Source organism: Barbus barbus, assembly GCF_936440315.1.
Source record: "Barbus barbus genome assembly, chromosome: 1".
NCBI classification, from domain to species: Eukaryota; Metazoa; Chordata; class Actinopteri; order Cypriniformes; family Cyprinidae; genus Barbus; species Barbus barbus.
This window is the reverse complement of record NC_136729.1, coordinates 31154449-31179949: the sequence shown is the minus strand read 5'-3', so window position 1 is coordinate 31179949 and position 25501 is coordinate 31154449. Positions and strand designations below refer to the sequence as shown.

General features: G+C 35.1%; 2 protein-coding genes across 3 annotated transcripts; one reads left to right on the top strand and one right to left on the bottom strand.

Moving 5' to 3' along the window:
- The first annotated feature begins 2164 nt into the window (after positions 1–2164).
- Positions 2165–7765, top strand: LOC306872365 (uncharacterized protein). Its single transcript, XM_079420882.1, has 8 exons — positions 2165–2388; positions 3680–3845; positions 3977–4116; positions 4214–4288; positions 4756–5208; positions 6735–6800; positions 6901–6979; positions 7079–7765. Exons 1-8 carry the CDS (start codon positions 2322–2324, stop codon positions 7275–7277), a joined length of 1245 nt encoding a protein of 414 aa, XP_079277008.1. The 5' UTR covers positions 2165–2321; the 3' UTR covers positions 7278–7765.
- Positions 7766–9372: 1607 nt separating this feature from the next.
- On the bottom strand, positions 9373–19818 carry LOC306848645 (excitatory amino acid transporter 2-like). 2 transcript variants are annotated; one of them, XM_079383313.1, is made up of 12 exons: positions 19544–19811; positions 17443–17582; positions 16239–16391; positions 15458–15708; positions 15175–15310; positions 14959–15085; positions 14096–14329; positions 13723–13917; positions 12711–12845; positions 12227–12446; positions 11481–11534; positions 9373–11324 (listed from the first exon to the last, which is right to left on the bottom strand). In XM_079383313.1, exons 2-11 carry the CDS (start codon positions 17570–17572, stop codon positions 11517–11519), a joined length of 1599 nt encoding a protein of 532 aa, XP_079239439.1. In that variant the 5' UTR covers positions 17573–17582; positions 19544–19811; the 3' UTR covers positions 9373–11324; positions 11481–11516. The 2 variants fall into 2 exon arrangements, with proteins under 2 accessions (XP_079239439.1, XP_079239438.1); XM_079383312.1 differs by lacking the exon at positions 11481–11534 and having other exon boundaries at positions 19544–19818.
- Between the last annotated feature and the right edge of the window lie 5683 nt (positions 19819–25501).

Genomic DNA, 25501 nt, shown 5'->3' with positions numbered 1-25501 from the left:
TCTTCCAGCGGGTGGCCTGTTAGTGACCTATGATCTAGATCTACGTTCCACTTTTGTTATGAAACCCATTTTGTGAACTTTGAAGAAATGTAATAGGGACATTAGTGTGTTTTTGTAAATATATGACTGCACAGACTATATCCTGATTACTTGTAGTTCACAGCCTTAACACTGAACCCAGAAATGGGACCTTATTGATCCTATTCTTCCACACAAGCACATTTTTGATATAGGGCATTTACAAAATTATGCAGCTCCTGGTCTTTTATTAACTTATAATGTAACGATAACTCCAGAAAAACAAATATCTGTTATATCCTGGAAAGATAAAAAATATTTCTCAGTATGTTCCAACGTCATAGACTGAATTGACTCAAGAGATTCATGCTACTTCTGATAAGTTTCATCAGTAAAATGTTAAAACAAGTTATTCTTGAGTTCTATTTAATATCCACAAGATCCAACATGAGGAAAAAAAAAAGTTGATAACCTCCTATGAGCCACCTTCACTTTCTTCCCGCTCTTGAATCAGGAAGTGAACGTGTATCAGCACACATGAGGGCGAGGCCTTTTCTCACACACCTGAGTCAGCCACACCACAGCAATGTTCGCAATGACTCACCATAATACATGAGGCCACACTCCCCACTGCAAACTAGGCTATTTACTCCCATTGCTCACCTTTTTCATCTTGAGAAGAGCAATACTATACATTTATCAAAACATGAACATAGATTGAATAGTATTTTGTTTTTGCTTAATATTAGGTGTCTTTAGTAAAACAGTTTTGCTGCTATTGAGATGGGATACAGGTAAGAATAGGGATAGGTTTCATGGTGTAGTTAGGTTTAAAACTGGGTTAAGGGGAACATGCAATTACGTGCAGTTGCAAAAACAATATGCTTTCTCAATAGACAACTGTTGGTTTCAGTGTATACATTTTATCAGTGTAACTTATCTTATAGTTGCTGAGCCTAATCATTAAATGCTATTTTGATATTAAAAAAATAAATAAAATGTTTTTCAGTTTGTCAACTGTTCTGGACAAGCTATATGAAGAGACAGGTAACATAGTTGACAATTTCATCATTTTGACTCATTTCAATGGAAGGCCTTTTCTGGCCAACCAAATCTTATTTTCTTGAGCAGGTTAACCTATTTATTTGAATTAAAATCATAAGGAAATTGCAAACTATAATAATGTACCCAACATAGTTGACAGGCTATTAATATACTTCTTGAAAATAAGTAATTGTAGTTTAAACATAGGAAACAATACTATAACGTGTTCATTAATATCTGCCACAGAAGAAAATTCCATCACATTACACTGGTCACAGTTTTATAATAAACAATTTTTTAGTTTTTAAAGGGATATTTGGTATTTGGTTAAGAAATTTAAATTTAAACTCAGCCTATTTTTCTGAGGTATTTAGATTGTAGAAATAAACTTGAAACTTAATCTAGATAATCTTAACCTTAACATTTTTTATTCATTATTTTGAACTCTAGACTCAGTTAAAAAAAAAAGCAGCCAGTGCAAAAAACTGTAATTTAAGAGACATAAAGACATTTCAAGCCAATTGAAGAACCGAATGCATAAAATATATGCTGTATTCTCTTAATTGATAAAATACATTTCTGAAAGAAATTGTTAAAAATGAGCATTATTCCATCAATGACATGAAATGTACCTTAAATTATAGAACGACCCATGAATATACAGTATATAGTCTATCTTACTAAATATGAATAAGTAAACATAAAACATAATTTACACAGTAATTTGATTGTATCAAATTATTAATTTGTTACTTAGTACATAGTAGTTAAAGGCACTTAATATAACGCCGCTCCAGTATTTTAAACGTTCTGTAAGTGAACACATGAATAATTTTAATATTTTTTTAAGTAGAGTACAAAATTACTACACATGTACTTACAGCAATACTAAAATTGCAGCACACATAAACAAACTAATCTCTGTAACTCCATGAGATTCACCAGAACTGTGGTTTTCTCTGAAGTGGATTATGCAAAGGTGTCTTGCATGTTAATGCTGGCTGCACAGACGCAGATAGAGAGGAAGTGTGAGACACAATGACGAGGGTGTGTTCTTCATAGCACCACCCATCATTGCTCAGAGTCTGTCACAAAGTACTTCAGTCTGAGCGTATAAAAGAGGTGAGGTACATCTCTAGAGGGTTCACAAAATTACAAAGACTGGAAGAGAATCAAAGCATTGTAAGAACCATACCGGTTAAGGGCCAACAAACGGGTACAGTACATCTCTTTGTCTAGCACATGACACAGCACTGAACATGTGGACTTTGTTACTTGTAGTATTTGCTACTGGACCAACTCTACTTCAGGCAGCCCCGGTTCAGGGTGAGTGATGTGTGAATGTGTTACTTATTTATCTCAGAGGTGTCTTTGGTGATGGGTGGTTCACATACTGTATAGTCTTGGTCAAGACGCATTTACAATTGCAAGATGAGGTCATACTTGCGATACTGATATGACTGTAGTAATGAGATTGTAACCCTTTTTGCTTTTCACAACAAAGGCTATGGTTATAAACCCTATCATTAATCTGACTTCTGCTGTTACCTGGGCGACTTTAAAGACGTCAACCATAGAGGAAAAGAAAAAGTTCCTGCGCATTTTCACTAGTAATCACTGTAATCATTCTAATCAGTGTAAATGCTACAAAAGAATTGGCGCATCATGTCAATGCGAAGTACATTATGAAAAGGTATATTTAAATTGCGATTTGCTAAAAATGACATTTAACAGTAGTATTAAATTATTAGTGTTATTAAAGATTAACTTTACGTGGCTCTTAGATGACAGCAAAAGTAGGATCAGCTGAATGTGAATAAAGTTTTTTGCAGGCTGTCTTCTCTTTTCTCGTTGCTTTGAGATAAAGGCCTGAGGCTGTATTACTTAAACTTTATATCTTTATGATCGAAATTAAGATCTGACAGGTTTTAACCGATATCAGTATGACAGATAAGATAGCATGCCAGAGTAATGATCTTTCTGTAATACAGCCCATGGGTTGTTAAATTTATTGTACATATATTTTTTATATTGATTTTTTTGAGTTATTTAATCTCCTGTGCCTCTCAGACTTTAACTTCAGTGCAAAAACAATATTCTTACTCAGTATTTTTTGTCTTGTTTTCCAGTACAAATATCTAATCTTTTTTAAATCATTATACAAAATGACGCAAGATATAAAAATATGATTTTTTTTAATATTGTTCTTGCTTTTTAAGAATCATTTTGCTTCTTTAATAATGTATTTGGATTTCAAGGCAGTCTAGTCCCTTATTCCATTTTCTACGCAGTATTTATCACTTGTTCCACTAATTGATGCCCTTAAAATCTTATGCTGGTCTAAACGTGTTATTTTGAAACAAAAATGAGAGGTCATTTACAAAATCAGTGGATTACAGATGGCCTAGATGTGTTACAGATGTGCTCACGTCTACATATGCAATGAATCATCAAGAGATTTATCTAATGATACCTAATGCTAAATTGCTCATCCGTCACACACACATCTGGCCCTCATTTACAGACTAATCATTAGTGTGATTGTACATGGGAAACAATTAATAAATAAATTAAGATCTCTGACTTTGAATATTCACATTAGTTTCTCTTTTGACAGGTTCCAGTGGCAGATGCAGCTTTGCCAGTGTTTTCTATGTTGAGGGAACCAGCCGTTCCTTTCTAACTTTCCAACAGGCTTTGGAATTGTGTCAGAGTTTAGGTTACAAACTTGCAACACAGGAACAGGTCAATGAGGCATTTAAAAAAGGCTTGAGAACATGCAGGTAAAGAAAGCAAGCTGATTACAATAGACTTAGCCTAGAGCTAAATAACATGTTCAGACATAAATGCACTTCTTTTGAAATTACCTAATGGCAGTACTTAATTTTTAAATGAATCCCACACCTTTGTTTAGATACGGCTGGATAGATGGACAAAATGTCATGTTCCTCCCACACGTTAATGGTCCAAATTGTGACTCCAGTTCCACCGAGATCACCTTCCATCCTGAAGCAGCAGAATATCTTTCTGATGTCTACTGCTTTAACCCGTCAGGTGAGAGTATAAAGAAACTGGGGTATCTTACTGGCAAACACTATAAAAACAAACATGCTCCAAACAGGTCTTGACTTTTTATTTCCCTCCTACAAAGATGCATCACTGAACTGTGATGATACTGATAAATCTAACTCTGAGGGCTTAACCAATGGAAACACAGCCACAGCAAGTAAGTTCCCTCTATTGTTCCCTACAGTACCTAGAATTGGATTTTGATATCATTGCAGATTTTTTTAAATGGCTTAGACTATTGGTGCGTTAACTTTAACTTTTGAGTTGTGGGGTGTGTATTGTGAAGAAGAAAGACATGCAGCAGACATACATTCATTGTTCATTATCCAGCCACACCTAATCCAAAGCATTAGTCATATCTCCGTGACCTCACACATTTTTACGCACCTGCAGTACCACAATGAAGGAGGAACAAAAAAGTTGCTGATTTTATTTATTACTCAGGAATTGTTTCTCAGGAATTGTGATTATTGTTTCTCATTTAACCATTCACTCTGTGTGGTTTAACTCAACATTCCACTCTTTTATTTTGCTTTGGTATCAGCACAGAAATGCAAAACACTGATGTATCGTTAACATATTTAAGCTTTTTGGCAGTAATCCTTTATCTGTTTTCTCACAAAGATGAAAAAACACATGAAGACATTCTTACGGAGGTCGAGACTGAAGGCTTTCTAGTAGATTTGGAAGAGATCATGGGAAGGGTAAAAAGAGAAACTTCTGTTCTGAATGACATGGAGGTCCCCAAAACTGATGTGGCTATCGTGAAATCCTCTACTGTCTCTGCCTTGGAGGAACCCTCTACAACAACACACAATGAAGACAGCAAAGGCCCTACAAGCAAGCCCCGTTTTGGGAAGCGCTCATCCTCTGTTACCACAAGTGTTTTATTTTTGGATACAGAGGGCAGTGGATCAGGATCAGATAATGAGACATTGTTTACAAATCCTGTGCCTAGTCAATTCACATTAACAAAGATTGCCACAAAGGCAGCTGAGGGTATATCCATGCCAGAAAACACTGAGGAGACTCCAATTAAAGGAAACAGGAGGATAGAAGTGGAAGTCAGTCCTGAAGGTAAATATCCTTACAAATGCTGACCCTTATATATTGGATATTGTTGGGGTTGGCTGAGGATCATAAAGGCCAACATAGGGACAGTGAGACAACTGTGTAGCAGACATGTGCCTGGTTTCTATGGAAGCCTGTTCCACTTCAGAGCTTTAAAAAAAATGCATTGCAACTTTACACCGCTCAATGATATTTCTCATAATTCTGACTTTATATTTCACAGTTTGACTTCGTATGTCACAATATGACTATACTTCAACTTAATCTCACAATTATCTTTTTTAGTTTTAAAAACTTGCTTCCATAGGATAGTTGATGATATTTACACAAATAAGCTGTTTTAATTAATATTATTGTTTAATATCATCAGTTTTGGGAAGATTATTATGGAAATGTAATCGATTACAGATTACAAGTTACCCTTTATAAAATGTAATAAGTGGTGTAACTTTTCAGTTTCTTTTCTAAATTTCTAATGTTTTCAACTGTTAATCATTTTGAACCATTTAAACCAGACAGGGTTAACCTTACAGTAGAGCTCAACACCGAACACTTGAATTAAGATTATAATAAGTAAGGGATAATGCACATCTTTATTTTGCGATAACAACCGGCTGGATGTATGCTACTTATGAGCGTATAACGCAGACTTAAGTTACCCAGAGGTGCCTGCCTTATTATCATTTACCGGTTGTTATTGGGGAATAACATACCTTGGAAGGTTACGATTGACCAAGAATCAAGCATTCCACAGAGCCATGTAATAATTTAATTTAAAGCACAGCCACCACAAAATCCGGCGTTAGCACCTCTTTTTTACTTTGAGATCATTCTGAGTTGAAATGCATATTTAAAAATCATAACAAGAAATAGTTGAATAGCTATGATACTGGCTTTGAAATCAAATATTTGCATAGCTATGACAGGAAACATCTAACAATGCCTTGGAAAAACAGTTAACAGATAATCTTTAAAAAATTAAGAATATACATAAACCCAAATAGGAATTAAAACTATCGAATTATTAAAATTTTAAAATATTAAAAATTATCGAATAAGCATGTGACCTATTCTGTGTCCTACACTCCTGAAACTTTGGTGTCTCGTATTTTAGAGCAGTCAATGCAGTTTATGAAAGAGGTGAATTAATTCTGTGTTTGTGTGTGTGTGTGTGTGAGTGTGTGTGTGTGTGTGTGTGTGTGTGTGTGTGTGTGTGTGTGTGTGTGTGTGTGTGTGTGTGTGTGTGTGTGTGTGTGAAAATTCAAATGTAACCCCTTTGTAATTGTTAACATTTTCATAAGTAACCTTAGTTGAATCACAAATCTTTTCTCAGTATAACGGTAACTACTTACAATTTGATTTTTTTAATTAATTTACGTAACTCTGTTACATGTTAGTAGTTACTCCCCAACACTGAATATCATCATGTGGTACATAAAGTATTTGCTTAATCTGTTAATGAAAATGTTGATGTTAATACATAATACAGTATGTTAAGTCATCAGGTTTCATTACAAATGTATCTTCTGTAGGCACATCGAATGTCGAAGGAGTCAATTTACATCCATCACCCATTCAAAAATATGCTGGACCATCTAGTAAGTTCTTGTGACAGCACTGCAGATAACATCAGTTTCTTGACTTTTCATTGAACTAACAATGTAAATCTGTCAATTTACCATTTTCTCCCTTCTACAGCTTGGCTGATAATCTTTGCATTCTGTGTTGTTGTTGGAGCCATAGTATGCATACTTGCTGCTATTGCTACTAGAGACAAGTAAGTTTGCTTGTTAGCTTTTTTTCATTGAGTGAATTCTTCACATTCATCAGGCCTTGGAGTCCAGCTTCATTTTACTGAATGTTACTCTTTAATTAGGTGGTATGGACCGAGACAGAGCAGAAACATCACAACTGAAGTGCACAGCAAAGACTACAGTAAAACAGAAACACTGCCACTGTCAGAGAAAGAGCAGGAGATAGTGGCACTGATGAGAGTTGAGAAGCTGAAGAATGGTAAAACGGATGACATTACTGCTACCCGTCTGGATGAGCATGAGAAACAGAATTTAATGTAATGTTTTAAATCCTGCATACTGTGTATTATCAGGTTTGAACTCTTCTGTACTTTTTATTTGCACTAGTGATGGGTTTTTTTCTGCTCAGAGTCGCTTCCATTTTTGCTTCCATTTTTGTTGCTTCAGAATTAAAAAAAAAAAAAAAAGTTTCTTGTGTTTCACATTTCTTTTCTAATGTAAAGTATTATTTTTTCTCCAATAATAGAAAATGCTTATCTCTTAATGACTGATGGTTAATATGGTGAGAAAACATTTTTATACTGGTTTTCATCTGTTCGTAAGTACTATGTACTGTGTGAGATATAATGCATTTTTGAATATAAATTTTGAATCTGAATAGAGAAACCCTATGCAGTGTGTAATGCAATGAAGCAAATGTAAATCTTTCCATATATTAAATTACCCATAAAGATGTATTTTTGTCAGCTCTTAGAGCACATTAATGTGGAATGAGTCTTTCAATAAAACATATGAAATTTGAACAAGGTATGGGAATGTTTTGTTGTTATTGTTTTGTTTTTGTTTATTTGTTCAATTAGAGTAGCTGGATGTAAAAATGCATGAGTGAGTTGTATGATTATTAGTGCTATCAATCGATTAAAAAATTGCGTGATTAACGTGATTTCTACCAAGGGGAGCGCTAGAGCCCTGCATTTCAGCCCTTGCCCGACGGGCCCCGACTTTTTTTACGCCTCAAGGGCTTTGATCGGGCCAATTTTCACGTCATAGTTCAGACGCGGGCCGGGCCTCAGGCCTGTTTTAGGCTTCTACTTATTTTTATATTTTAGACATCCATCAATTAGTGATGAAAAAAAACTCGCCGCTCTGGTGGAAACAACACTAGACCGTGCTGCGACTGTGAAGAGCGATTTGTTTTATTTCGTTAAGTAGTAATTTAAAGCTTATAGATATATTTATCATGTCTGTGAGGCATGTAGGCTATTAGCTGAGTTTCGGTTCATTTTTGTGAAGCGCTCCTGTTCAAGATGAGCATCATGTTTGTTTTCTTTATTTTATAAAAGCACAACGTTTAGTCATATTGTGGGTGCACACAAATAAAAGTAGACCCTTTACAGTTCTGAATGATGTATTGCTTTTACCTTGAAATTAATGCAAAAATGAAGGCATAACTATGCACTGAAAAAAATGCAAATGATCGTGCTGAGGTCTCCATGTCCTGCAAAGTGCACTTTAGCTTCCACTCTCTGCACAAATTATTGGATACAGCGCACATTTATCTAGGTTTAACGTCTAAACATTGTTGTGTGCTTGAAATGTTTTCTATCTAAAGATTTTATTTTAGGAAAGTTGTGATGATTTGAGAAGGCTAAATTGATCAAAGACTATTGCTTACAGCTTGTATGCCGCGGGCAGCTTGGTCCTTACTTTAAAAAACAAAAACGTATATTTTACGACAAAAAAAAAAATAAATGCTCCAAACCTTTTCCAAATTAACTTAATAAAAAAAATATATATATATAATCACTTTGCACTTTTCAACGATCTGGAACGCAGTAGGGCCCGAGTGAATTTGCTGTCCAGGGGGCCCAGAATCCATAGCAGCACCCCTGTCTGACACTGCTTTAAATGTGACTCATAAATAATAAATACTTACATGCACAGTTTTAAGGCAGCTTTAAACGCCTTCTTTTGTAACTTCATGGCTTAACTGACGACATAACTACACCATTATACGCTAGTTTCATTGGGGTTTGCATATGATTGAGCTCTATAGCCTAATAGAGCCAGTGCGCGCTTCTGAAAAGTGTCCCGTTTGATGTGCTTGTAAATACGTTCTGCATCTGAATAAACACAATTTTTTAGCAGTTTTGAGTGGAGCGGCCAAACCTAGCCCCGCCCCTGCGTTAATTGCGTTAAATATTTTTAACGCGTTAAACTGAAAAAATTAATCGTCTGCATTAATGCGCTAATTGTGACACCACTTATAATTATATGATAAATACAATTTAATGTTGTGATTACTACATCTTTTATTTTTTTCATTTATTTAGCATCACTACCTACAGATTTGGAAAAAGAAAGAAAGAAAGCAAGAAAGCAAGAAAGAAAGAAAGAAAGAAACAGAAACACCACTGAGACAAGAAGCATTGCCTTTATTTACAATTTGTTACAGGTGTTTCATAGAAAAATAGAGGAAAAAGAAAAATTTAAAAAGTGGATGCAAAATCAAGTTTGGTAATACAATGTCTTTGAAACCAAACAGGGCTGCATAAATAAAACGAGCAGGACGGTCATACAATATTTGTTAACATACATCACTGTACCTCTACAGATGTGTCAGGCCCTGCCTGAACAGATATTCCAAAAGTGCACACTTTTACATTATAGATACTGTATCTAGGTTGTGTATAATTTCCTCAAGATACATATTCAAGATCTCTGCACGGCCGTTAAATCTGTAGTAAGCCTGGTTTATAATGATTATTAATTTGACTTTTTCCCCTAGTGTCACTATTCCTACCAAAATGTTTAACAATACACAATATTTCAGACACAACATCATCATGAATTGTAACAGTGAAAAATATGCTTACATTCATATACATCCATTTTTACTCATCAGTCAATGTCTCACAGCCACCTGTTCCATGTTACTTGTACAGTATATGATAACAATAATTACTTAAGACAATCTGTTACGCTCTAATCTACTTAGTAAAATACTGAATTGAATACATAAATTGCCATTGTTTTATAAAACAATAGGCAAAAAGTCATGAAATTAATACTACACTTTAATTTGCATGAAAAATAAATCTACAATATGACAGCATACATATGTGTATTTATATATATGTACAGAAAGTGCAAGGAGGCACTTTAATGAGAACATTTTAAGATTCTGGTGTAAAAGAGGACTGCTGATCGTGTTGCTATTACAGACTACCAAATAAATGGTGCAGATGTAATGATAGATCTCAATTCTGTCATCTCTTTTCCGTTACATGCTAACAACCTGAGCACCAAATAACTTGAGGGCCTCTCTTATCAGCATGAATATAGAATCCATTCAACTGGACTTAATATCTGAGTATCCAAGAAGGCTCCTCAGAGAATCAAACACTATTAGTGGTCTAAGATTCAAGAAAACGGGATTGCATTTAATATTAATGTCACAAAGTCTTCTGTCTGCAGTTTGCAGTTGATATCTTCAAGGCAAGATTGTAACTTAGTAAATAAACACATAAATAAATCGACAATTTAACAAAGCACACAGATACATACAAAACCTTCACACATGTAAGTCACTTCCCTCAATCATAAACACGCATGGAGACTTATTAATGTTTGAATGCAAACTATTCAGTCCACTACGCAGGATATTAACAGTCCTTGCAGATAACGTCAATCGACTCAGTGTCATACTTTATGTCTGATCGCTCTGTAATTGCTGACGTGGCATTTACGTCGGGCAGTGTCTAAAAATAAGTGGCAGCATTTGGAGGCAAACCACTATTTCAGAACATCTAAGTACACTGGTAAGCTCTTATAAGAGGCTGATTTGGAGTACCGCCACCAAGGATTAATCCACCTAAGCCAAGCCAGTCAAAGGTATCTTCAGAAAACAAGCTGCACTTCTCTCCTCCTGCCACTAGTAGTGCTCTAGGGTGAATCTGGGACTGGACAAACCACTGCGATTCCTCTATGCGGTAGCCTTAAGGCAGCAGGTTTCAGACTGATCCTCAAAGCCAAGGCCTACACTTCTAACTATTGTAATCCTTGAGTGTAAATAATATGCAGCCTGACTGAACCACCCGCTACTTCGAGCTACGTTCTCTTCCCTTTGTCTATCAAATTTACAGAGATTGTCATACAAAAGTCATTGCTTGTGCATATGAAATGTTCTGTGGTAACTTCTGACTGTTTATATGTACAAAATTAGCATTTGGTTTTCACCAGAAAGGATAAGCTTGCGGGACTCAGGATAAGGCGGAGCTGGATCTGTGTGTTGTGTTACTCGCGTATCCATGGTTCCTCCTCAACAAGTGAGAACTCCGCAGGGGAGCCATTTGAGGCCAAGGTTACCTGAAAGCAATTATCAGGGACAACTAACTGTTTGACCAAGGCACAGTCAAAATGCATTAACCGCTGCTAACTAAACTGTTTATGGTTTGGAGCAGAGAATTCAGGTAGATATTTTAACAGCACAATTTACATCCAAATTCACAGAAATGTACCCACCACAAGACAGATAATAATTAGCTGCAGCGGGATTCCTTACAGAATGCTGAAAGACTGAATACAGATAGAGAAAATCATTTGAATGGTTATATTTAGTAAATACAAACTTTATACTTTTTTTTTTTACTAATTACAGTGAATCTCTGCCCAAATCTAATCTTCTAAAGGGGTTGTGAAAAAGTGCCATGCGTGCTACCACAAAGATCTATGCATTTGTGAAACACAGGGTCAAAAAGAGGCATAAAATGTACAAAAAAGAAAGAAAAGAACTGCAGTTCTCTTACTGATGGAAAACAAACACTTTTCTGTTAAACTTGGAGGTTGAAAGAAATGAAATAGCAGCCTTTGTTGTATCAAAATGTAGATGGAAAAAAGAGGTGTGCCTAAGTGCACTGCTTTGTTTCGCTTTCATTTTTTTAGTTGAGAGCAGCCAAAGGCATCTTGGCATTAGTACTATACAAACATTTGAACGATTTACTGTACACATGTGTATAATTGCCAAATTGATGATGCCCAAATACTGATATACAAAGTACAAAAACTGCTATTTCACCAAATACCAGAACAAATAAATAAACCATATTTATTTATTCCTTCATTCTGTTTAATTTCTTATGCATTCACATCAGGAATGACCAAAAAATACAAAAAGTGTAAAAACAAAATCACAATGGTACATACAATGTCGGGGAAAGAAATAAAAGCATCTACATACAGGTTTCTATGTCTGTGAAAGTAAAATGTACCTTGCAGTCATCTATTTGGACCGGCTGACAGGAGTTGTGAGATGCATATACACCGTGGTTAGTGTTATTCTCAAAAAAGGATTGTGTCTTGGCCATCTCAAAGTCATCTGGCCTTATCTGCTGTGCATCAAACATGTCAAGCTCATCTTTGGAGAGGTGGTACACAATGCCAGCCCCATACGAGTCACCAACGACATTGACTGATGTTCGGAAACGGTCCCTAATTGATGAAGCAGAAAGAAACAAACAAAGGTGCCACATCTCTCAAGGCTAAACGACTCTAAATGCCATAAGGACTTGTTCTAACATGCAAAGCAAAGGGCTAAACATGACATGAGATTTGCATTAACAACAAATCTTAAAGTGGAGATCATTTACATATCAATCATATAATATAGCCCTATTGATTGAATCTTTGACTGACAAGTATTTCATGAGAATGTTTATACCACTAAAAGAGCAGAGAGAGATTGGTTTAACTTACAGTAGCCAGTCGACTGCTACCAATAAACTGATGTCTTGAGTCGGTAGTCCCACAGCTGTCAAGATCAGAAGCATCGTCACCAGACCAGCACTGGGAATACTGGCAGCTCCTACGCTAGCGAGAGTCGCTGTAAGGCTACAAACAAAATGTAATTATTTTATTTGATAAGATTAGCTGCAAACTTTAAGTAATAACTCACATTCTCACTTTGAAAATGGTGTAATGTGATTTTATCAATAGTTTGTTTAAAACAATTTTAGTTTTGATGATTAAATTAATAGTTTTACAAAAAATTTCTAATTTGTCATTATTTATTTACCCTAATCTCAGTCCAGAACCATATGCTTTGATTTGGTTTGCTGTAGAACTTTCAAAGAATATCAACAGTTCAGAGTGACCAGCTCTATCAAGCTAAAAATAATCCTATATTTTCAAGTCGTCTGGAACAATATGACAGTTTTATGACAAACACAGTGATATTTAATTCTTCGTTTACTGATATTAATTCATGCTAATCAGTTGTTAGCTGCTGCTACCTGATCCAGAGCTGAGTCAAAGAGCTGAACTCGAGAACCAGATCAGTCCAAGTCATAAAAGAAATCCCTTTTCAATGAACCAGTTAATAGATTTCATAAATCAGATTGTACTGTTCTTTTCTGACACAATGATCCGGATGTACCCAGGAATCCTATTAGGAATGCAGAGCACAATCATATGGACTTCTTCTCTGGTGCTTTTTTGATATCCTCATAATACTTTGAAGACATGATCACTACGAACTGTCATTGTGTGGCAAAAACTGTGTAAAGATTCTTCTGTTTCTGTTAAACTGAAAAAAAATAACTCTAAACAAGTTTGGAACAATGTGAGGATGAGAAAATAATCACAGAATTTTAATTATATATAGCTACCAGACAAACCGCCTGCAGTGAATCAGCAGCCATCAGAATAACATTTGTGAAGTATATATTAATAATATATATTAATTTCTGTGTCCAGACATTAGTCTTACCTGACTGTCACGATCTGACCAGGATCAAGTTCTATTCCGTTCATCTGGGCAATAAAGATGGCCGCTACAGCCTCATAAAGCGCTGTACCGTCCATGTTGATCGTTGCTCCAACAGGTAATACAAATCGAGTCACTCTCTTGTCAATGCCCAGATTTTCCTCCAGACAGCGGAAAGTAACAGGCAATGTCCCAGCACTACAAAAGACACATATCAAGATTTCAGAACCCATTCTTGTCATTATTCATAACTCAACTTCCAAACAGGCCAAATTAAATCATTGACTTCCTTTTATTTAACTCAGTATATGTCCTAATTCTCAAAGGTTTACAAAAATCAGGGTCCAATTATTGTCTTTTTTTTTTTTTTTTTTACCTCGAAGCTGTTCCTAAAGCGGTGACCCATGCCTGGAAAATTCCCATGAAGAATGTGAATGGGTTTTTCCGAACAATAACAAAATATATTAAGGGAAGGAATATGGCTCCGTGAATAATAAGTCCAACGATAACAGTGACCATGTACATTCCCAGCTGCCTGGCCACCACTTCCAAATCATTAATTGAAATGATCTTTCCACAGATCAGACATGCAATACCAACGGGGGAATACCTGTTACAGGACAGAGACAAGCAGCTAAGTCAACTAGCATGTTAATCAGACAGTACAGTTAAAGGCAGTTAAACTGTTAAAGTCACTATCAGTACACTACAGTTCAAAAGTCTGGGTTCAGTAAGAGTCAATAATAATAATACTTTCATTCATCACGGACACATTAAATTAAACAGCCCAACTTAACAAAAGTGACAGTGCATTTATAAAGTTAGAAATTATTTATATTTATATATTTTTTGAACTTATGTATCACGGTTACCACAAAAATATTAAGAATAACACTTTTTAACTTAATAAGAATTATAAGCACCAAACTAGATATTAGAATGATTTCTGAAGGATCATGTGACACTGAAGACTGGAGTAATGGCTGCTGAAAATTCAGCTTTACCATCACAGGTCTAAAATACATACAAATAATTACTTTAAACTGCAACAGCGTTTTATAATATTCTTATTTTTACTGTATTTTTGATCACCTAAATGCAAGCTTGGTGAGCATTCTTTTGAAAAATATCTTCTTACTGATCCCAAACCAATCATTTAACAAACAGATTACTAACACTGGAAATGTAAATCATGAAAACTTTACTCTAGCCATTAAACAATCAATCATGAAAGCTGACCACATGATCATGCCGACAAGTCTCATAACGATCTCATTGAGAACATTGAAGAACTCAAGCATCATCTTGGCCTTTTCTCCCATCTTTCCCATGCAAATCCCAAACGCGACAAAAAACCCAATGAGACCTACAGAGACACACATAGCCACCATGTTAATTTGAAGAACATAAATGACTGCTTCATGCATATACTATGTGATCAAAACCATTTATTACCTAAAACATTCATGCCACTTTTGAATTGAAGAGACTTCTTGATTACAAATTTTGCTGCGCCCTTGGTAGAATTTCGTCCAAACCGAGTTGGATTTGGAGGAGGAGCTACTTCTACCTTGTTAGTAACGGTCTGGATCTACATAAAGAGATGTAAAAACTGTTAATGAAATACGAATGAAAGACTATTCAAAATTAACAGATGAAAGATCAACAGAAATTAAGTTATGGTTGAGATTAAATGGATAACATGATCTGAAATCAAAAGCCCATTGGATGTACACACCTGCTGAAAACAAGCCTGAACGAGATTTTCTGGAAACAGATTTCTGATGAGATCAAAGAAGGCATCTAAACTGGACACTTCATCATTCTTTTTGCCCTCGCCCAGGTTTGCCTTCAGTTTGGGGTTACCAGGGTGGATGAGGAGCACCAAGATCACCCCCAACACAGCTGCGATGATGGTGGTAGACATGTAATACACCATGGCCCTTGTGCCCAGACGACCACTGGACTTGGCATCCAACCCTGCTAATCCTAAAAAATAAAGAACAGAATGGCATTGAAACTACACTAATATCATTGCATTTTCTCAACGCAGAATTACTCTTTCTTTTTCAAACTGTAACACTGTGCTCTGAAAGTTACTCACAAAAGTTATTTCTCAGGGTTAAGTTCATAATTATTGCTGTGATTACTGAATGAGTAATGAATTTGGAACCTTTTGGGTTTCTAATTACATTTCTTTTTTGGTAACATGTTTAGACTTGTTTTTGCTGAAACTGATCCACCCTAAATTTGAAAGGCATGCTTTTTTTAATCTTATACTGGATTACAAAGAAAAGGTTGAAACGACAAACAATGGCTTAATCATTACAAAATGACTATTTGTGTAGTTATCCCACTGTGTTATCCCACAGCTATAACACTGTGGTTATAACATTGCAGATATTACTTCTGCAGCTGATTTGTATGTATTTTATTGGCATTTTTGATGTAAAAAAGGTATTATTGTTTTGTGTTGATAGCATTGTTTTGGAGGTGTTTAGCAAAGCATATAACATTACCTGTGATCAAACTTGAGATAATCAGAGGCAAAATCACCATTTTTAACATCCTCATGAGAATGTCACCTGGGAAGGCAATGACCATAATAACATCAGCGGGGATAGGTGATGCATAACGCAGTAGAATACCAGCTACTGAACCAGTGATCACACCTGGAACAGAGACAGAGAATAGAATCACAGATAGAATCACATATATATATATATATATATATATATATATATATATATATTACTGCTGTCAAACAATTAATCGTGATTAATCGTGTGTATATATATTTATATATATATGGGTAGTTGACGTATCAATGGGTCCTATGGTGTGACGGAAAAATGTAAATAAAAAAAAAACTCTAACATTGAAGAAAAACCTCTCTCATGCTATTTGTAACTCTAAGAATGAAGATACATTTTTCTCATGTTATTTGTATGTTGTTGTCTTTTCTACATCTATGTCACACCATAGGACACAGTCCAATTTTTATTTGTCAACTATCCATATATATATGAACAGAACAAATTTTCTCCTCTAGGCATATAGTAACCACTGTAAAAAGTGTTGCTGACTTAACTTAAAAAAATTGAAAAAGATTTTTTACAGTGAGAACGTTGGCAAAATTGTTCTTAAGCATGATATAGACTTAAGTCTTTAGGTCATGTTTAAAGATGCTTGAGTAAGAAAGCATCAACCATCTGAATGAAAGGCTTATTTTCAAAGAATATGTGATGATATTTGATATTTTATTCTCAAGAAAGTGTATCTTGCTTTAATGACTACTTATGTCTACTTATTTCTTAAGCAAGAATATGTATCGAAAGATTGATAGAGTACATGTATTATTTTTTGTTGTATGTTGATTTAGATCTGTTGTCTGATGCATTAAACATATTGTCTGAGTATCGTGAAATGCAAAAAATATTAGCAGACCAATATTGTTTTAACCTGCTTAGTGCTAATAAATGTCTAATAAATGGACGGCTGTAAAACGCCTCCTTAGGCATAAATACTTGCTGTAGAAGGATGCCTTCACTGTGTTGCATTGCCATGTAAAAGCTTTCAGGTAACTGTAATTATCATAGACATGACTATTTATTTACAACAGTAACAAGTGTTCTTTCATAAGCAATCTGACACATGGAAGCGACATTCCCCTATACAAACTAAAGCACAACACAAACAAACAAAAATGCTGAAGTAACTTACCAAGAACTGTGAGCGCAAGTATCAGATTCTTTGTGATTTTGTCACAAAAGCTTCCACACATGGACTCTTCAGGTGGTGGAGGAGGGTCCAGATGACTCTCATGCATTCTGATCTCGACTTGCTTCTGCATATTATTGGCACTGGTGGATAGTAGATGTGGAGCACACAGTAAAGTATGTCAATATAAATGATCTAATCAAGGAACACTAGCAGTACTAGTTATGCTTGTCATTTCACATCCTTCCCAAAAATTACCACTTTATGAAAAATGTATTCATTCATGTCATAAATGCAAATCGTTGTTGGTGTCAAGATACGAAGAGTTCACATGCAAAAGCCTCTAAGTGCCAATTGGTAATTTTCATCTAAAATTAGCATTTTTCTCAGGCTCCTATGTTTATGTTCCATTATTTCACTTTAATAGCAATGAAAATACACATCGGAGCCTGATAAAAATACTAATTTTAGAGGAAAATTACCAATTGGCACTTTGGTTTTTGCATGTGAACTCTTCATATATTTGTGCATGATATGCTGAAAATGCAACGACACTGAATGACAATGCTGTGCAATTCTTGCATTTACATTTAACGTTTTTATCTGCATGTTTCGCACAGATGCAATCAAAGTCTGTGAACCACAGAGTGAAATGAAAATACACATTTCAAACTGAACAAAACGTGCAAAAAGATGTATGTTTTGGCTTCTGAGTACCTGTCCAGGTATATTTGATTTAAAACTGTAACCACAAGGTAAAACGCACCATGCCACATATTTTGTACACTGACTTTGGTGGATTTCTTTAAATATTGCACTAAAATATCAAACTAGTTTCATTGTAATGTTTTTTCCTGATCTTATGGAAGTCTAGGGACGGTCAAAAATGTGTACAGATCACATCAGCAGTACTGGGAATGTGTTTTCTGGGAATACCATAACTTTAACATGCCTGTGATTGTTTCTTTACTTTAATTTACCAGCTGTATACCAACTACTACAGGCGGTCACGTCATGTCACATGACACGAGAGTTGTTTAGCTTTACTGTGGTCTGGATTAAAAAGTTCTTAAAAGTCAACCCCCCCCCTTCCCACAAGAGATAACTTTGTTTGGTTACATAACCTGTAGTCTTGCAGTAATTAGTCACATGCATGCAACAGTATGTTTTATTATGTCCAGATAAGTTTAAATCAAGTTGCATGTCTTTCTTGCAGTGGTGCAACAGAATGACAGTTGATGTATCTCAAGGGCCCCTTTTAAAAAAAATTTTTTGGACCAGCACTATCCAATAATCATTACCTGTGTTGAAAAAAATAAAGGAAATGCAAAGAAAAACATGCAACAAAAACAGCTACCAAGTACCAACAAAATACTCAACAAATGATAGATCCTTTAGTGTGTGTGTACATTGTGAGCTCTCAGAGTAGCTGCACTCAGGCTCATCTGAACAAGATTAAAAAGTTGAATGATGCCAAGGAAATCAGAGACTGTCTGATACACACAGCTCCGGTCCTAATGAGATAAAAGCCTGCTAACTGGTTAATTTTAGCCGTTGAGCACAGCAGTAATTGTGTTGCCCAATATTCGAGAGCATGTCGGAAAAGTCAAGGTGCGAATGAGTGTTTTGGTTTCAAATGGTAAATAATAGCATTTGACTAATTTAAATGAAGCAAAACAAGCCCAAAAGATTTGATCTGTAATTATTGATTCTGATAATTGATTGTCCTTTTATGTAAAAAGTTGAATCCCATTACATATCACTGACATGAAGTCTGAGGTGAGCGGCAAGAGCTTGTCTGTAGGTTATTGACAGATTAAGTGCTTTTCCTTTGGATCTTTGTAGAAATCAGTTAATTTAAAGCAATTAATTAGGTAAAGCAACAATATTAAATGCATATACTGCACAGGCATTTCCTACAGACTTTGTTGGCATGTCATTTTGATTTGCTGCAAATACCTAGTCCTATAAAATTTTAGCAAAATGCTAGCTTTGCAAACTAAATGCAATGATAAAGTTTAAAATATTCATCAGGCTAAAAGTTGCTAAATGAAAAGACGGATACGCAAGACGATCCTGAGAGGCTTTTTATCACCCATCTTACCTGTTGTAGTGCAGGTACTGAAAAGGAAGAGTTATAGAAATGGCTCTGAATGAAACGCTGTCAATCTACAGTTTATCCATGAGGAAATCCGGTCCAGGTCATTAGAAATGCCAGTCAAAACTCCAAGCACCAGGTGAACAGCAATATAATAAGTGATTGCTCTGATGCAATCAGCAACACTTCTTTGCAAGATCAATCAAATTGACGGATAGGAGATTCCATGCACAATCCTCTGTCTTTGAATTGATCTTATCCCACCATTAGTACTAGAGAAATGGGCGAAAGGTGCTGCTAAGGGCTTCGTGGAGCAACACGGAGGAGGAGTCTAGCACCCAGATTATGTGTAAGTACCAGCTAATATGCTTGAGACTCCTCGTCCTCTCTCTCTCTATGTTTCACCTCCTTCATCTCACTCCCAAGGTCTGATCTTCTCTAATGAGCTCTGAAACGAATGAATGGAATCAAAGAGTGATACATGACAGAAATACAGATTCAGGCGAGCGGTCAAATATAACTTTCATGCAAAACGGGTTCAAAATTTTGTGAACGAGACCCTAACAAGATAATTATTTGTACTGTATATGTGATTATTTGCATACTGTATAAGACCAGTGCAAATGCGTGTTATAAATTTCTACAGACTACTGGTTTCTTTCCAGTTTAGATATCATGGCCTAAACATTGTATTATTTAAGGGAAACACAATGTTGACCTGTGATGACCGTTCACTTGCATATGAAGACTTTGGCCTAACATGACAGAAATAGGCAGGAGTTTCTCATCACCTCCAAGCACAGACGCTAACAGATCAAACAATTAGTAGTGCATGAGAATAGTGGCCTTCTCTGAGAGCCTCTTTTAATGACATGAAAACCCAAACTTCTGCTTGCTTATAAATATTCTTCAAATAAATATTCAGAGTGTACACTGTAAAAACCAATTGTAATTTTACCTATAAAAGACTGTAAAAATGCTACTGTAAGAATCTATTTTTCATCATGAAGCTTTCTATTCACCATGGTACACTGCAAAGAGGATTTTAAAGAAAATATTATTTCAGTCTTTCTACTTCAAATTTTCACATTTAATTCAGTGTGTTACCTGCCATTTCTTTGTAATTAATTGAGACAATTACTCGCAATCCCTAAATTGCTAGTAACTGGTAACACTTTAGTATAGGGACCAGTTCTCACTTTGACTAGTTGCTTATTAGTAGGCCTATTATGCACATATTCGCTGAATATTATAAAGCACATATTCTGCATTACCATATTCTACATCCCTAAATTGAACAACTATCTTTCTAACTATTAATAAGCAGTAAATTAGAAGTTTATTGAGTGAGTTTATTTCATGGTGAGAATTGGACCTTAAAATAAAGTGTGACTAAAAATGTTTCTACACCAATTTTTATTATTATGGTGGTCGTCTATATATATATATATATATATATATATATATATATATATATATATATATATTAAACATTTGTACTTGTAACATTTTATTTTAATACATTGTAATATTTTGAATTGTTTTTAGCTTTATTTATTTATTTTTTCATTTAAATGTAAGTTTTGAATTTTTGTTTTTGTCATTTTTATTTAATTTCTTTATTTTCAAAATGTGTATAGGTAGTATTTCTGAAGTTTTAGCTTTTAGTTTTACTACAATTGATTGCTTCTGTTTTTCTCATTTGTAAGTCGCTTTGGATAAAAGCGTCTGCTAAACGACTAAATAATAATAATGTTACAAGTACAAATGTTTTAGTAGCAGCATTGCTTTGCTAATACAAAAGAAAACTACTGTTAGATTTACCAGTGTTATTTATTGTTTGTTGGTTTTTAGGTAATACTATAGAGTCATTTTGATTTTGGTTTGTTTGTTTGTTTTGCAAAAATGTTATAAATGTTCTGTATTTTTACAGAATTATTCAAGAATATATTATTAAAAAAAAGACCAGATTTTATTACAGTGTATCAAAAGAGACAAAAATGCATAAAACATAAATTTCATTAAATACTGACACTGCTTTAATCTGTCTATAGTGAGTCTGCAAGTCCTACCAGAGATTGAAAAACTCATTTTGTGCGAGTGGAGAGGTTGGACTGAGGTCACATGCAAGGAGTGTGCACAGGCACATGGTCTCACATCTGCTGTCTGCCCCCACCTGTGCTGCACCACGCTGAAAGCTGTCCAGCACACTCTTCAAGATCATCCACCTGACTCCAGTCTCCATGCTTAGCAGACAGGTGTCTATAATTAACTAATCTGTTCCAAACCTCTCTAATCCATCATACATAGACATGGTTCACACATACACACATTCTCAGGTGAAAGTACTGCATCTACACATAGTGACACTTTTAAAGTCACTTTTATTTACTGTTATACAGGTCAATTCCTATCCATAATTGCATTGGAAATATAAGGCTTTAAAATTACCTTGATTATGTGGTCTTGTGTTGGTGTGCAATGTTATGTGTCTCTAAGAATCTGAAACTGATATTGAACATGATTAACAAATAATCTATTGCCAAAATCAGATTTGAATATCTTATGTGGCAAATGGGACTGCCCATTAGGAAAGGTTAACTACAAATACTACAGTTCGCAAGGGTCATGCACTTGGTTAAGTAACACTAGCATGTGGTGCATCACATGTGTGTTGTCTTCGTGTTGTCCACCTGATGCGGATACCTAAGGTAGCATACACAACCCACCTTAAAATGAAAGTTAATAATTTATACAAAATAATTTATATGTATCTGTATAATGAATATCCTGTATTTAAAAAAGAACACTTGAATTGATTTAGTTTTTTTTTTTAAACAATGCTATAAAAATACTATTAAAAATACTATAGTAATAACAGTAAATTATGCAGAATTACATGCAACTAACCCTAAACCAAACTCTATTCCTAAACATAATCCTGTAAGTGGACCTGTTTTTAATTAACATTACTCAGTACTTAAATATATAATTACACTGTTACAAGACACCTTGAGATAAAGTGTAACCCCAAAAAAATATGATTCAAGTAACTGATTCAGGTAATCAAGTATTCAATTACAACTTTTCTCACTCGCCAATTTCAGAAGTGAGCTAATGGAGGATCATGTAAGAAAACAGACAGGTCTGTACCAGCCTTGACAGCCACGCTAAGGTCAGTGGTCTGTGTTACTCATGAATCATGCATCAGTGGGAATAAATAACAAGTATATTTCAATATAAATTCACCTTATTGAACGAGGACCAAACATGTTACAAGAAGCCTAAAGCTGAACAAGTGCTACAGGAATATGTGGATGTGGGCATACGTAGTTGACATTGTGCCAGGCACTAATAGTTATTGTTGTATGTTATTTTTGCACAATTATTAAAGATGCAATTGTATGACATCTAATTAACTGAAGGATTACACTAAATATATTGTTTATGTGGCAACACAGGAATATGAGTCGCAATGAAATGGAAGAAGCCACAGATCTTTTCATCCATATTGTGGCGTACATCCAAGTGAAACTGGTTATCGAAAAAATAGAATAGATTTCGAGATGTGGTCATCACACTCAAACACAAATTCTTGCAGTAGATTGTGAAGGGGCGGGGTTTAAGCAAACTAAATAAGTCAAGTGCACAACAACACCAGAGAGAAGACTGTTGTTTTCACCAGATCAAGTTATGACTTTATGATTAAACATTATAAGGTCAAGAGCAAATAATAAAAAAATGAAACATACACATGAATGAATCATTCACAATAAGATGTACTTTATAATATGCAACTAAACATCATATAGGAGAGTGCTCAATTAATGCCAACTTTAAGTAAACTTCAACAAGCTGAAAAGTGATTAAAATTGGTTAAATAATTGATTAAATAAATAATTAATTAAAATTGACTAAATAAATTAGAAATTGTTACCTAAATTACTATATATACATTTAAAATGAATATTAACCTATAATCTTTGTTGAAAAAAGTTCACGTCCATATTATTGTCAACTACCTACAGTTGAATAAGTTGAGTATTGCCTCTACTCTCAGAAAAAAAGGTCCAAAAGCTGTCACTGGGGCAGTACCCTTGCAAAAGGTACTAATATACATTGTACCTTTTAGGGACTAATACTGTATGTACACTGTAGGCACTAAAATGTACCTTTGAGGTTAAGGTACCAAAATGCAGCCATTAAAAAGGGTACAAAGGTGTATCTTTTGAAAAGGCACCGCCCTAGTGACAGCTTTTGTACCTTTTGTTTTTTTCCTGAGAGTGTATATAGTGCCTTATGCACAACTTGTTCATTGCAAACTACTTTATTGCTATTCACTTTAAACTCTGATACATTTTTTTCTAATAATCTTAATACTTGTATTTATTGATTTCTGCATCTTTCAGCTAAAACACTTTTTGTAGGATTTAAGTGCAACCACTCCCACAACCTCCCACAATGCAATAGTTTCACATGTGATGCTTAGTCAGCATAAATAAATTCTGCAATGTTTGTCATTACTGAGAGGACGGCTTTTTAATACTTTAACACGCTTTTCACAATTCTCAGTAAATTCATTTAAAGACTATTTACAAAGTATGCGTCAACTAAGTACATAAATGAAGCACATGTTTCCAAAGAAGAAAGACTTTAAAGTTGAATCTTTGAATGAATCACAATATCAATCATTGTTCCTCAGATTATCTTGAAAAAAAGTTAGATAAACAGACAAACCTAGAAACCATAGACATAAACATACAGCTCTGCCTAGACTTGCCCAACTTCAAGAAACATACTGAACCCCCTTTCACTATTAACATCCAACTGATTGTCTGCATTCATAACACACACACACATACATACACACACGCGCGCGCAAGCAGCCACATGCACAAGCATAAGGTCAGGATCCTACCTTGCAGTTTATAGGTAGTAACAGATTAGCATCTACACCCTCTATTTTCAGACACACAACATCACAGAAGAGCATGGAAAACAGAGAACAACCCACTTCTCATGCTACACTTCTCTAGTATTACCAAAAAAAAAAAAAGTCATCCTAAAAAGTGCATATTAAATTGTTGAAAGATCATTCTGTCATTTATCTTTACTATATGTATACGTGTGTGTGTGTGTGTGTGTGTGTATGAATAGTGTGTATATATAAATAGTGTATACCGAGGGGTGAGAACCAGAAGGGCGTAAGTGACATTTTTGGTGAAATGGGGATATATACATAAAATGAAAGCTCTTAATGAGCTCTTTCCACTGGCAAAAGTACTGTCATCCATGAGTGTACAAATTTGTATTATAAACAATTGAAATCAGTACACAAAGTCAGATCAAACTATGGTAAAATTTGTGTTTTGGCTCTCCTGTAAAGTTGGTGAAAAGTCAATATTATTTGTGTAGCGCTTTTAACAATGCAAATTGTGTCAAAGCAGCTTTACATCGGCTTGATATAAAGCTGGGTGGCTTTATATCAGCTCTACAGTATTTAGACGGGGAAATAGTTTGTCGAAATAGTGCCATTCTCCTCTGGCCAGACAAAATCAGCAGTTTAAATCTAAAGCAGACTCAGATTGTGCAAAGGACTCATCTGGTTCCTGTGGTCTTGTCCCGATGGCCGTCTTGGAGACAGGGTCTTCACTGGGGATCAGTCTCTGGGGCTCACCTAGGTGTCCTGGCTGTAGAGGTCATCTCTAGGTGCTGATCCACCATCTGATCTGGATACAGTCTGGATCTGGGTGGCTACGGTGACCTCGGAATAAGAAAGAAACAGACTAATATTAGCGTAGATGATAAAGATTATAAAATGACTTCAAAAATAAGGAACATTTGTTAATAAAAACACTAAATACTAAATTGTGTTTCTCGATTTTCATTTATTTAAAAGCATTTTGAAAAATAAATACACTGTCCCAGTTTTAGTTGACAAGGGCTGCACTAAATACATATTCA

Coding starts and splice junctions, on each gene's coding strand:
- LOC306848645 (XM_079383312.1), bottom strand. CDS start 17,572: ATGCAGAAGCAAGTCGAGATCAGAATGCATGAGAGTCATCTGGACCCT. Junction 14,330..14,958: donor CTTGTCGGCATGATCATGTG/GTCAGCTTTCAT, acceptor GTCCTGTAACAG/GTATTCCCCCGTTGGTATTG. Junction 12,846..13,722: donor GGTCAGATCGTGACAGTCAG/GTAAGACTAATG, acceptor TTTTGTTTGTAG/CCTTACAGCGACTCTCGCTA.
- LOC306872365 (XM_079420882.1), top strand. CDS start 2,322: ATGTGGACTTTGTTACTTGTAGTATTTGCTACTGGACCAACTCTACTT. Junction 2,389..3,679: donor TCAGGCAGCCCCGGTTCAGG/GTGAGTGATGTG, acceptor CTCTTTTGACAG/GTTCCAGTGGCAGATGCAGC. Junction 5,209..6,734: donor AGTGGAAGTCAGTCCTGAAG/GTAAATATCCTT, acceptor TATCTTCTGTAG/GCACATCGAATGTCGAAGGA.